The sequence below is a fragment of the Arachis ipaensis genome, chromosome B02 (assembly GCF_000816755.2).
Source record: "Arachis ipaensis cultivar K30076 chromosome B02, Araip1.1, whole genome shotgun sequence".
Lineage (NCBI taxonomy): Eukaryota > Viridiplantae > Streptophyta > Magnoliopsida > Fabales > Fabaceae > Arachis > Arachis ipaensis.
The window spans coordinates 97,607,771-97,619,832 of record NC_029786.2 but is presented as its reverse complement, the minus strand read 5'-3'; the positions used below and the strand labels follow the sequence as shown (position 1 = coordinate 97,619,832).

The 12,062-nt window shown below is 32.5% G+C and overlaps 1 protein-coding gene and 1 long non-coding RNA gene across 22 annotated transcripts in view; both read left to right on the top strand.

The window, feature by feature from the left end:
* Nucleotides 1–918, top strand: part of LOC107625882 (protein SMG7-like) — a 7,483-nt gene extending 6,565 nt beyond the window's left edge. For 9 of the 11 annotated variants that reach the window (XR_002357933.1, XR_002357928.1, XR_002357930.1 and 6 more), the window contains 3 exons: nt 219–341; nt 538–613; nt 807–918. Coding sequence is in view for 3 of the 11 variants with exons in the window: in XM_021116269.1 (XP_020971928.1) it covers nt 219–341; nt 538–613; nt 807–868 (261 nt within the window). In the remaining 8 variants the exon portion in view is untranslated. Of the gene's footprint in view, nt 1–218; nt 342–537; nt 766–806 lie in introns of those variants that run through there. The other 2 variants (XR_002357929.1, XR_002357927.1) reach the window with 2 other exon arrangements.
* LOC107625883 lies at nt 4,181–8,530 on the top strand. Of its 11 annotated transcripts, none has more exons than XR_002357939.1 (11): nt 4,181–4,861; nt 5,037–5,159; nt 5,294–5,308; nt 5,526–5,693; nt 5,796–6,374; nt 6,765–6,831; nt 6,924–6,972; nt 7,396–7,481; nt 7,572–7,694; nt 8,024–8,135; nt 8,228–8,530. It is a non-coding gene; the product is annotated as an uncharacterized LOC107625883 (long non-coding RNA). The 11 variants fall into 11 exon arrangements; XR_002357941.1 differs by lacking the exon at nt 5,294–5,308 and having other exon boundaries at nt 4,186–4,861; nt 5,796–5,835; nt 5,982–6,374; XR_002357937.1 differs by lacking the exon at nt 5,294–5,308 and having other exon boundaries at nt 4,187–4,861; nt 5,796–5,835; nt 5,914–6,374.

Sequence of the window (12,062 nt, the reverse complement as noted above, 5' to 3'; positions counted from 1 at the left end):
TCAGCCAGAAAAATACATGAAATTACAGAAAAACACACAACTCATAGTAAAGTCCAGAAATATGAATTTTTCCTAAAAACTACTAGAAATAGACTAAAAACTAACTAAAACATCCTAAAAACTATATGAAATTAACCCCAAAAAGCGTATAAAATATCCGCTCATCAGTATTGTATGCCATTTTGATAAGTATTTCTTCTTCTTCCTCTTCTTTTTAGCTTGCCTTATTGGCTTCATATTCTGAGGATGAGCTGGCAGCTGCTTATCATTATTTTAGGAGTTTGGTTGTGGAGAGTCGATTTTCAACTGCCAGAGATAATTTGATTGCTACATTTGAGAAGGTAATGAGACCATGGAGGATTTTTTTTTCTTATTATATTGTTTCATAAGAGTTAATTTTTATCTTGTTCTTTTTTTTTGTGATGTGACATAGCTTTTTATCTTACCGTATATTTTGCTTGTGCATAGAAGCAACAATTGTGCTTTTTGACTTGATCTTCCCATATTTTTTTCTCTGTTATTTTTTTCCCATAAAAGCTCTACTTGCAACTTCTTTACCAATTCGAGCAATTGTACTTCTACAGAGCTCCTACAAAGAGCAGCAAGACCACAGGTTAGTTAATCGAAGTGACGAATCTACCGGTGTTATACACGATGTTTGATATATGCTAACTGTTTTTGTTGCCTATATCTCTATGCATTAGAATAAGAGATTTGAGCAGCTTCATTATGTATGATTGTTATTGCTGCATTTGATTTTAGGATTAAATAATCTGAATTCTTGCAATCTATTTTCATGATTATAGGTTTGCACAAGAGGAAGCAAATCTCATCCAAAACGACACGTATGTTACTTTATGCAATTTAATCAGCACTAAAATGTGTTTGTTGAGTTGAAGCTTTGAAGGGAAGGATTTTAAACTAAAAAAATTGAATTTATAATTCAATCTCAACAACAATAATTTAATATTAATAAACTAAATTCAAATAAAAATTTAGTAAATTAATAACTCAAAATTCAACAGAATCATCAATAATACATCATAAGCATATTTAAAAAAAAACACAAAGAAAAAAATAATATAGCATAAGTACAACAGATTGAACGATGAAGAGGATAAATGGGAGGTCTTACTTGATTTGGCGGCGAAGGGGAGGAGAAGAGTAGCAGCGAGCCAGAAATCAGAGAAAAAGAGATGCAGTTACACTATGACAGATAGTTAGAAAGGTATAGAAAATTGTAGTCGCAGAGCCAGAGAGCCAGAGAGGGGAGGAGGGTGACGGATGATTTTCCCTCCGGCGACGACAGTTCCCCTCGAGCTGGGTGTCAGGCACGCGATGACAGTTCTGCGATAACCTTGAGAGTGTGTAAGCAGTGAGAGGGGGAGGATGGCATACGGCAGTGAGAATGGACGAGGGTGGCAGAGAGAAGAAGAAGGAGAGAATCTGAGAGAAGGAGAGAGATGACAAAGAAAAGATATATATATATATATATATATATAATAGGGATATTTTAGTCATTTTGTATAATAACGATATTGTAGTCATTTTATATAAAAAAAAAATACTAATTCAAACTGGTATAAAATTTGGTTCACCTAATTGATGGTAATCAGTGGCTAAGAGAATGTGGGGTTGAATCTTAGCCCCTTTTTCACTGTATATTAATTTCTGATTCTTCAGAAAAACTTCAGGAGATATTTCTACTTTTGTGTCGTGCCAAGTTGAGAGGTACTTTTGTTTTGGCTCGTGACGAGTTGAGAGACACTTTTATTTTTGTCTCCTGATAAACAGAAACAGAGAAAGGAGTAGGGAAAAAGAAGTAACGCCAGATATATCCTAGTTCAGCTACTAGGTGCAATGTAGCCTACATCCAGTCTCAATCACAACAATGATGGAATTTCACTATGTTTTCACAACATTACAAACACCAATTTCTTCCTAGGAACTACCCATTTCTATCTGGGACAAATCCAGATTCTACACCCAATCTGAATTTGACTAGATCTCAATCTAGCTTTCAACAACAAAGTGCTCACCCAACTTGCAAGGGACTAGGACTCACCCTAGCTTTCAACTGTAAAGTGCTAACCCAACTTGCAAGGGAATCCCCTCAGGATCATGACAACAAAACAGAAATACATACGAAGAATTTCTGAGATAACTATGGCTTTTTCTTTAACTCTGCCTTTTTTCACTCATTGGTTTTTTCTTACAAAACCTCACATTTTGCCTTTTACCAATGAAACACAGACAGACTAAATTGAAAAAAAAATTCAATGAAAGCCATGAAGGAGAAGAATAAACAGCTCAAAAAGTTATGGGAACCCAAACGTGTGCTCTCACTCCTTACCTTCAACCCTTGGCCGTTCACCCTTAATATAGAAGAGTGAAGCTTCCAAGGTTGAGTCACATTCAACCCTAGCACTGTCTTTTTCTCCAACAACAGAGTAACAGCAGCTTCAACAGAGGAGAGAGAGAGAAATCGAATCTATTTGCATGCACCTCTCTCATCCTTTTTCATCCATATTCTTCAATCTTGGCCATTGATCTTGATTTTGGCTCCAAAATTTGATTCTGAGTGTTGATGAGCATCTAACCTAGGACAGCTTCATGCTTTCCATTTTTGCTTCTTCCAGCTACAGATTCTGAGACTTAGATCTTCTTTGTAGCACAAAAACGAAAACAAATTTTTGCTGAGCCTTCAAGATAGATTTGCTTCAAGAACCGAGACTTTTCTGTTCTTTTCTTGGCAAAGAAATCTTTTAGCCTCACTTCGCAGATCTTTCTTCTGTGGAAAAAATCTTCTTCCCTCTGTGTCTTCCATTTTTTTCTTTCTTCTTCTATGAAAGAGTGATTTGACCGAAGCAAGAGAGAGGAGAGAGAAGAGAGAATAGCTTTCGTATGGAGCCTGTAGCCTTTGGTCATAACCCACTCTATGTGCATTCTATTTTCTTTCTTTCTTGGAAGATGATGTGATTTGATCAAAGCAAGTGAGAGAGGAGAGAGAAGAGAGAAGCTTTTGGTGAAAGTTTTCAATGCAAAGTAAATTGAATTGAATTGGGAGTTTCGGTTATCAAGAAATGCAATTAATTGAATTGGAATTTGAGTTCCAGTAACCAATGCATGGGAGAAAATAAATGCTTTTTGTGATCACCGTATGGAGCTTGTGGCCTTTGGTTTCTTTCTTTAATTCATCATGGACTTTGAAGGATTTGGATCTCTTTAGATTTCTTTCTCTTTTTAACATTCAGCCACTTGATTTAAATCACTTTGGTATGAGGCAACCTTTGTTTGGTGATCAAGATTGGCTTGTTTATTTGGGGCATAATTAATTTGCTTTTCTACTCATAACATGTGACTTGTTTCCTTTTCTTTTTTTTATGGTTCACCTGTTTCTCATTTTGGATCAATATTTGGAGTATTAGTGTAGGCTTATTTTTCATGCTTCTTGGATCAATGAAAAATTAATTTTTCTTCCTGCACACTAAACAAAAGCATCAAACAAACAATTAAAAATATTTTATAAACACTTAATTAACATTTTAATAATGTTTGATCATCATTTTAATATTATTTTTTCAAACTCAACACTAATTTTTTATTGAATCAATTTATCTGGTTTATGACAAAAATAATATGATTTAACTGATTATGTGTGGTAATTTAATTGGTTGAAATAAAATATTTTTAAAAAAAGATATTTTGAACAACTTTATGTGAGTGACCTCCATTAATTAATCACTTAAATGAAGTAAAATGTTAAGGGTTAGAAATATAATTATTCATGTCTATTTTTATTAGTTTAAATTTTTAGAAGAAATAATTTCATAATATAGTATTAGAATTTTTTATGACCTAAAGATTTAAACACTACAAGATTCTTATTAATTGGTGGAGGTTTTATAGTGGAGATTTTTCAAAACCTCCCCAACATCATCTATTTGTGACCATTTATAAAATTTCTAAAAATAAAAATTCTAACATTGTATAGTTAAAACACCCACACATTTTAGGCCCAAACAAACATTCAAATCCCATACTAAAGATGCAAACTAGGGCTAACTTCGAGTAAGATGGAGAGTGAGTAAGACCTAATCGAAACCCTAAATTACAGCCGTCCACTACAAGATTTCTATTTAATTATGGAATTTTTTTTATGGAGATTTTTTAAAACCTCCCCAATCTATTTTATTTGTGGCATCATCTAAAACTCCCATTAATTATTGTTAGTTAAAATTTAAAAATTTCAAGTTTAAAATCGTCCAAAATCCAAATCAATGTTTATGTGAGATCTGAAACCCTAGATCTATTACCACCACATTCATCTCTTCTCCATTATCACCATCAAGCTCGCTCTAGTGTTCGAGATCAGAGAGAGAGAGAGAGAGTAAGCTCTAGTGTTCGAGATCAGAGAGAGAGAGTAAGCTCGTCTACACGCCATAGCTTTCGAGATAAGAGAGAGTGAGTTCGTAGTCACCGTCGGAGCCTCCATCAAGCTTATCTGTCGACGCGTTTGATTTTCTCCTCAATCACCTAAGTTCAATTTCTGTTTGTTCATTTTTTTTTCTTTTTCATTGTTATTTATTTAACTCAGTTTGGATATTCAATTGTTTTTCACTTTTTCTCTACATTTTTCATGCATATATAGCGTGGTTGGAATTTGTTATGAAGAAAGATCGCAGCGGTGGTAGTGCGGCGGCGGTGATAGTGCAACAGCAATGGCGGCGGTGGAGCAAAGAATGGTTCTTCATAGAGCGCAACAGGTGAAGAAGAGTAGACATGGACCGAGGTCGCAAAGCTCAGCGTATCGCGGCGTCACCTTCTATCGAAGGATCGGACGATGTGAATCGCATATTTGGTTAGCAATCAATAATTCAATTATAACTTTCTTGTTGAGTTTTATTTCTCCATTTTGATCATTTTATAATTGATGCTATTTTTATTTTATTTTATTCTTCCTTTTTCCCCTGATTCAACAACTCCATGCTCTGATTCATGATTATTGATTAATTATGCTCTTGATTCAACAACAGCATGATGGATTCTTCCCTTTTCTTGGAAATTGATACTTTTCTCAACAACAATAGCACAGATTAGAGACCATTGGAGCAAAGCAAAGGCTGTTGATATTTGATAAGTACAACAATGACCATCAGGTTAGTAAGTAGAACCATTTTCATTCATTTTATTTTTCCAATTCTTGTTTTCTCTATTTTATTGTATAAGTTGATTATAACATCTTTGCTCATGTCAAGGTTAATGCACTGTCTAACTAACCTTGTTGTTGCAGTTTCTGAAGATGATGGTAATTCATGATGCAGTTTGCTTTAAGTTCAGTAGCAGGATTGATTTAAGACACTGAAGCTTTTGTTTGCAATTGTTTAAACAGAGCATTCTAATTAGTTTGCACTAGTCACTTTTAAGAGATAGTAGTTGGAAAAGCTGTTCCAGTTTGGTACTGCTAGCATCCAAATTTTGATTATTCATTTCTTCAAGTTCATCTGATTCCTGTTTCTTGTCAGATATAATGTGTAACAGGTACAATATGCTTGATCAAGGTTTTGTTAAGGAATCGATGTTTTCATTTTGGCTGAACCGTAACCCAGAGGAAGAGAATGGGGGCGAACTTGTTTTTGGACTACAAGGGAAAGCACACTTATGTGCCTGTGTCAAGAAAAAGATATTGGGAGGTTAATCATTAAATATAGTCTTTTTTCTTAAAAATTACAATGCATTTTTTATTTCCCTTCTTTTTTTTACTAACTTTTATCTTTTTTTTTTCTTTGCAAAAGTTTGATATGGGAGATATACTTATTGGAGACAAAAGAACTGGTATGTGAAGACCAAAAAAATTAGTATAATTCTGCTAGTTTTTCTTATGACATGATCGTAAATGGTTTATGATTTCAGTTCTAATTTACTGATATGATCACATTGCTATCCAAGAATTTGTGCTGATAGCTGTTCAGCTATTGCAGACTTAGGGACTTCTTTGTTGGCAGGTCCAACAGTATGAATGAAATAAGTACTCTAACCATGATTGCTAGTTTGTTCTTTAATTCCTTGAAGATTGATTTTGTATAAATATGTTGTATTCTGAAGTGTTTTCCACAATCTGAATAATTTGTCTGTTTTGGCCACAGAAATTGCCGATGGAATAATGAAAGAGGGCTCCGTTGTTGAAGCAGTTGACTTGCCTATGTTGTATTCATGTGCTTTGACTAAACTGCTAATAATGTTAAAATATTTCACTATTTCAGTGTGATCCAGTTTTGTGCGACAGCATTTGCCTACTATGATCAAGCAGCTACAGCACAGGAAATATTTGGCCACGCCTTGGAGTCTCTGCGTGGAATTAAATATTTGTACAAGTGAGTAGAGCTGGATTTTTTTTCACTTTCCTGTATCCTTTTAAGGGCAAATGTGGAACCTTTTAATAGTTTGCAAATATATACCGCATAGTAAGATGGTCTACTTTTTTTCTTGTACTATAACAACAACAAAACCTTATCCTACTAGGTTTTTAATATTCACACACCTAAAATATATTGGATTAGTGTTCAAAGTAAATATTTGATTTAGTGTTTACCATTTAATGGCTACATTTTGTGTTGCATCAATAACTTATATGATATTCATATTAGGAATGTTATTTTCACTATTATTGTTGAAGAGTTAATATGAATATTTACTTGTATTATTTTTTCCTTTGTCTATACTTTGCTTATATATAACCTGACAAAATGGCTGCTACATAACAGGTACAACGTATTTCAGATCGCATTTGTTGTATTGGCTGGATTGACATTTGTGTATTATCTTATCTTTGTAAGTTTGTGACTTGAAAATCTTTCCTTCCTCTCTTTTATTCTTGTTAATATTGGTGATGCTGAATGGTTTTTGAATTTGGAAAATGTCAGGGATGGAGAAGAAGAAAGCCTAGTGGCAGGTTCCAATTGTCTTCATAAGGTAATGGTCTAAAGAGTATAGAACAGTGTCTTCTGAAGGGATCCCATTGTACAATCATTATCACATCATATATCATTTAGAATGGTTTTAAGTATTCGGATGTGTTATGGCCTAGTTTTGTTTATGATTTATCTTGAATACTAATATAGAGTTAGGCTGAAACATAATGTTAGAAGTCTATTATATCCTGTTTTGTTTTAAATATGTTAGAAGTCTATTATAACTTTGTAGTTTATTATGTTAGAAGTCCCATATATATTTTTAAGTCTGTATTTTTGTAAGTTGTCAGGTCTCAGGCACCACTTGATAGTGGCATGTTGCTAGCTGCATATTTGCTGAAATTGAATATTTTTATTCTTTAAAATATATTAAAGCTCTATTTTTGAATGATTGGAACTGATATAACTGTATTGACGGAAATAGGAGAAAAAGAAGGCAAGTATTATGCCATAGATGTCCCATTCAAGGATGGAATAGATGACCCTAGCTTTAGTCGACTTTTCAATACTGTAAGTCCAACTCCCTCTCACTTTGTCTCTGTGCATTATTTCTTACTTGATTCCATTTAATCTGAAACTTTGAAAATTTTTATACTATAGATCATCTCTAAAGTAGTGGAAACATATCAACCCGGTGCAATAGTTCTCCAGTGTGGAGCTTATTCACTTGTTGGAGATCGCCTAAGCTGCTTCAATCTCTCTATTGATGGTACATATCTCCCGGTAATTTTACTTTCTTTCACATGACTCCTCCGAATATTATTAGTATCTGACAAAAGAAGAAATATCATTTACAAGAAGAGAAGGATATTACATAGATATTTGAGGACCAGGTATCCTCAATAAAATAAATGAATAAATATAAATTCATTAAAACGATAGAAGCAAAGCTCTCCAGTTTCTTTGTAATTCTCTGGTTAATTTGTGTGACATGCAATAGAACACTTAAATGCAAACAATTACAAGGTGTTAGATTGGAAAAATATTTATTTAGAAGTTCTTTTGCACATTGTAATGGATTTTTGCATTTTTAAATCTGATGATGGCCTCAGGTTGCTTGAAATGTATTTGGATCCACAAGATGGTAAGGAGCCCATGTTTAATGCTGCTATTCGCCTTCTCCACAATCATGGAGAATCATTGGAACCTTTGCAAGTTTTATAGGTATTATATCACTCTATCTTCTCCTGAATACTAAAGCATTTTCAATTATACTACAATTGTGAATATTTTGTAACCTGCATCATTGGGCACAGAAGACAGATTAATTAAAGAAGCAGTTAATCACTCATGAGAATTGATGGTTGTTTTCCACCCTTCCCAGCCACGTTCCTCTTCCCTATTTTCTTAGAAAGTGGCCTGGGTAGCGGCATTAGGTGGCTGCACGGTATGCATATAGAAAATCAAAATTTTCAATGAATACACAATTGAAGCCTTGAACCTGACTTGTAAGGAAGGCTTATAAAGTACTTGATTTTCCATTTTGTACCTTATACTCAGAACATTGTATTTCTTGCTGCTTAATAAATGAGAGGTTATTAATTCTCTTTGAAATCTCATTTGATAATTGATACATCTGGAGCATTCTTCATGTTTAATTTCTAAGTTTTATATATATATATTAAGTTGTAGATTCTATGATCATGAATGTTTGAATCAAATACTTTTGTTCTTGGGCTGTATTACCGATCTGGATGGGGGTGTCTCTGAATTGTAAAGAATTTTTTGACTGTGTTTTGAATTGTCAAGATTTAGTTTTTAAATTTTAATATTAAAAAATATCTAATTTGAGAGTATGAAAATTTGTGGAGGTTTGAAAATCTCACAAAATAGTTAATTTTTGTTAAATTAAAAAATCAATTTGTGGGGGTTTTAAACCGTCACAAAAGTGATTTAAAACTGTCACAAAAGTATAATATAAAACCCCCACTAAACACATTTAAAACCTCCATTAAATAGATCGTGGAGGTTTTTAAAAACCCCCACAAAAGACCTCGTGGCACCTCAAATTTTGGGAGTTTTGGAAACCCTCACAAACCATTTGGTGGGGGTTATAAACCTCCACAAATAAATAAAAATCTTGTAGTGGTCGTTGTCGTCACTGCCACCACCACCGCTACAGTCATTCATCTCCTTACTACTAGCGCTAATGCCACCATGTACTTCGACAATCTCTTTTTTCGTTGTCTCTTCTGTCGATGCATCTCCTCAGGTCGCGACACGGTAACTTTTGAATTTTTCTTCTATGTTCTTTTGTACATTCCTATGAAAACCTTTTTTTATTGTTACTTTTGTAATCTCTTCCACGTTAATTTAGTTTGATTGATTACTTCTCTGATTTCATATTTGACTTGTTACTTTTGCTATTATTAATTTAATTTTTTTTAAAAAATAGTATCATGCCACTATATATTACTGCATCCATCTAAACTATATATTTATAAGTTACATAATCTCAAAATATGTAAAGACCATTTTTTTTTAAATTATCTTAATTTTTTTTTAAATTGCGCCAAAAGTTTAGAGTAGTATAAAAATTAAGGTGAATTCTATCATACTCTTTGTAAAGTAACATGTAATTTATCTGGTGTGATATGTGTCACTTTTTAATTAGTTATTAGGTTAGCCATAGTTAGAATATTTTATAATTAAATTAGTTTTTAAAATGTGTAAATATGCAATTTTTAATTTTAAAGTATTAAAAATTGAAACATGACTTTTTTCTAAATCGTTTCCAGAAAATGTAATTGTATTCTAATCCTCTGTAATGACTTTCGGCCTTTCGCTCTTCCCCATTTTTTTCATTTTCGTGCATCTCCAAAGCAACACTGCCTCGTTGATTTTAATCAAATTATAAGCCAATTGAATACATAAAAAAAACTTATAGGAAGTTTTAAGAATGCAGAGAAGAGAGAAAACCAATTTATCTAAACACGGCGAAGCAGATTCTGGCCAGAGGTGACAGTAGCAACGAACGAGGACGCGATGACAAGAGATGCACCAGAGCAAAGAGACGTGACGACGCAAAGTAGGGGAGCCACAAACGTGACGGTGTATTACTGGAGACGCACCGGAGTTGGCGAGACGAATCAGAGGAGCCGGTAATTGTGACTTCTGTACTCTGGAGTTCGCCGTTCGAGTCTTCGAGACTTCAGGAGAGGCTGACTAGTGAGAAAGAGTTGCTGAGTTACATTGAGAGAGGGGCTACCGTTAACGTGATTTGGAAAATTAAAAACAATCAGTTTCTAATCTTTTAATAAATTATACATTTACCCTTTTTAAAAATTTATTACAGTATAATCTAACTATGCTTAAGATAATAACTTAAATTAAAAGTGTGACACATCATAGAAGATAATTTTTATATTATTTTAAAAATGATTGGGTAGAATTCACCAAAGATTAATAAGATATTGAAAAATAAAGCATATAAATCATTTACCTATATGACAAGGGCCTTAAGATGTAGTCAAAATAACATATGAAATAAATATTTGGGATAATTGCGATTTACTCTCTGAATTGTAGATTATGTGATCTTTAGCTCTAAATCTTTAAAAATTTAAATGTTAATTTGCGCATTTTTAAAGTTTAAGGGCTAAAGTTGCATGTGACCTAATAATAATGTTCAAGAGGGAAAGTGCAACTAATCCAAAATATTTCAATAGTTTAATTTATTTTTAAATTTACTTTGTGTTCCATTTTGGTTTCCGTGTTATATATATACTTTGAGCTTGAAGTACAGTACTCTATAGTCTATATATACTAACACTATTGTTATGTGAGAGATAATTTTTTCCAAATAGTTATATGCTCAAAAAAACCTAACATTTATTTTCTGCAGGCATGTAAGAATTGAAATTTAAATAAATCTTTAATTTCAATACACATAGAAGAAGATTTGAGCACCTCATCGATCAGACCAGAAAATGATTCACGTTGCAACACGGGATGTTTAAATACTTTGTTAATTATATTTGTTACTTTCTTATTATTTCAGTTATCCTTGTGCTTTAATAGTTAAATTGTGCTACAAGGCAATAGTAACCATTAGGCTACAATCAAATGTAATAAAAAATTGTGAAGTGAAATTATTGCTGCCGAAATTTCTTTTACATGCTCATCCAATTTAAAATTTATTTAGACGAATAATCACAAAGGAAGAAATAATGCACACTGATAAAATTCAAAAGCGATTCACAAAGTTAAATTTTTTATGCATAATATTTGTTCAAAATTCTTGCGATCATTCGAATTTCGTAGTTTTTGAGATGAGGAGGCTTTTTTCACCAAGTTTATTACACATAGAAGAACAATTTATAAAGACATTCTAATACTTAAAATTTATTTGAATAATTTTTTTAAAAGAATTTTTAAAAGATAAAAAAATATATATTTTTTGTCTTTAATATTAATGATGAAAGCTTTCGAATTGCAGTGAAGTGAGATAGTAAAGATGGAGTGAATGGCAGTAAAATAAAAAAAAGTATGGAGAGAAAATATCTATGAAAATAATAGAAGTCGAGAGAGATTGCTACTCGAATAAGAAAAAATGAGAAAAAATGGTATGATACGATGATGAATATGTGATAAGTATATAATTAAAAAAAATTGATTGACAAAAAATTAATATAAAAGATAAAATTTTATTTATAATATTAAAATTATTTTTTAAGTAAAACAGATTTTTTTAAAAATATAAATTATAACTTTAAGAAAATTTAGTGTTTTTATTTTACTACTAAATTTTTTTTTAATATCGATTTAATGGTGCAGATTTTTTTACCATTCGTTAGGTTTCCGTTATGGAATTATCATTCATAACTCCACTACATCTGGTAACGGAGAATCTCAACAGGTCCGGATTGGGTGGTTGACTTTTGTTCTTAATAATACTACATAGGCTTATTCATAGGTGTGTTTTTTTTTTGGTGAACAACCAAGAGAAAAAACAAAAGAGCAGAAAAGAAAAAGAAAAGAAATCAGGTTGTTAACAGTAAGAGAGGATAAATCATCTCTGGTGGCTGGTGCCAAAGGTGAACCTCATCAGTTCCGCTACCTCCAGATCCCATCTTTACCAACCGATCTGCC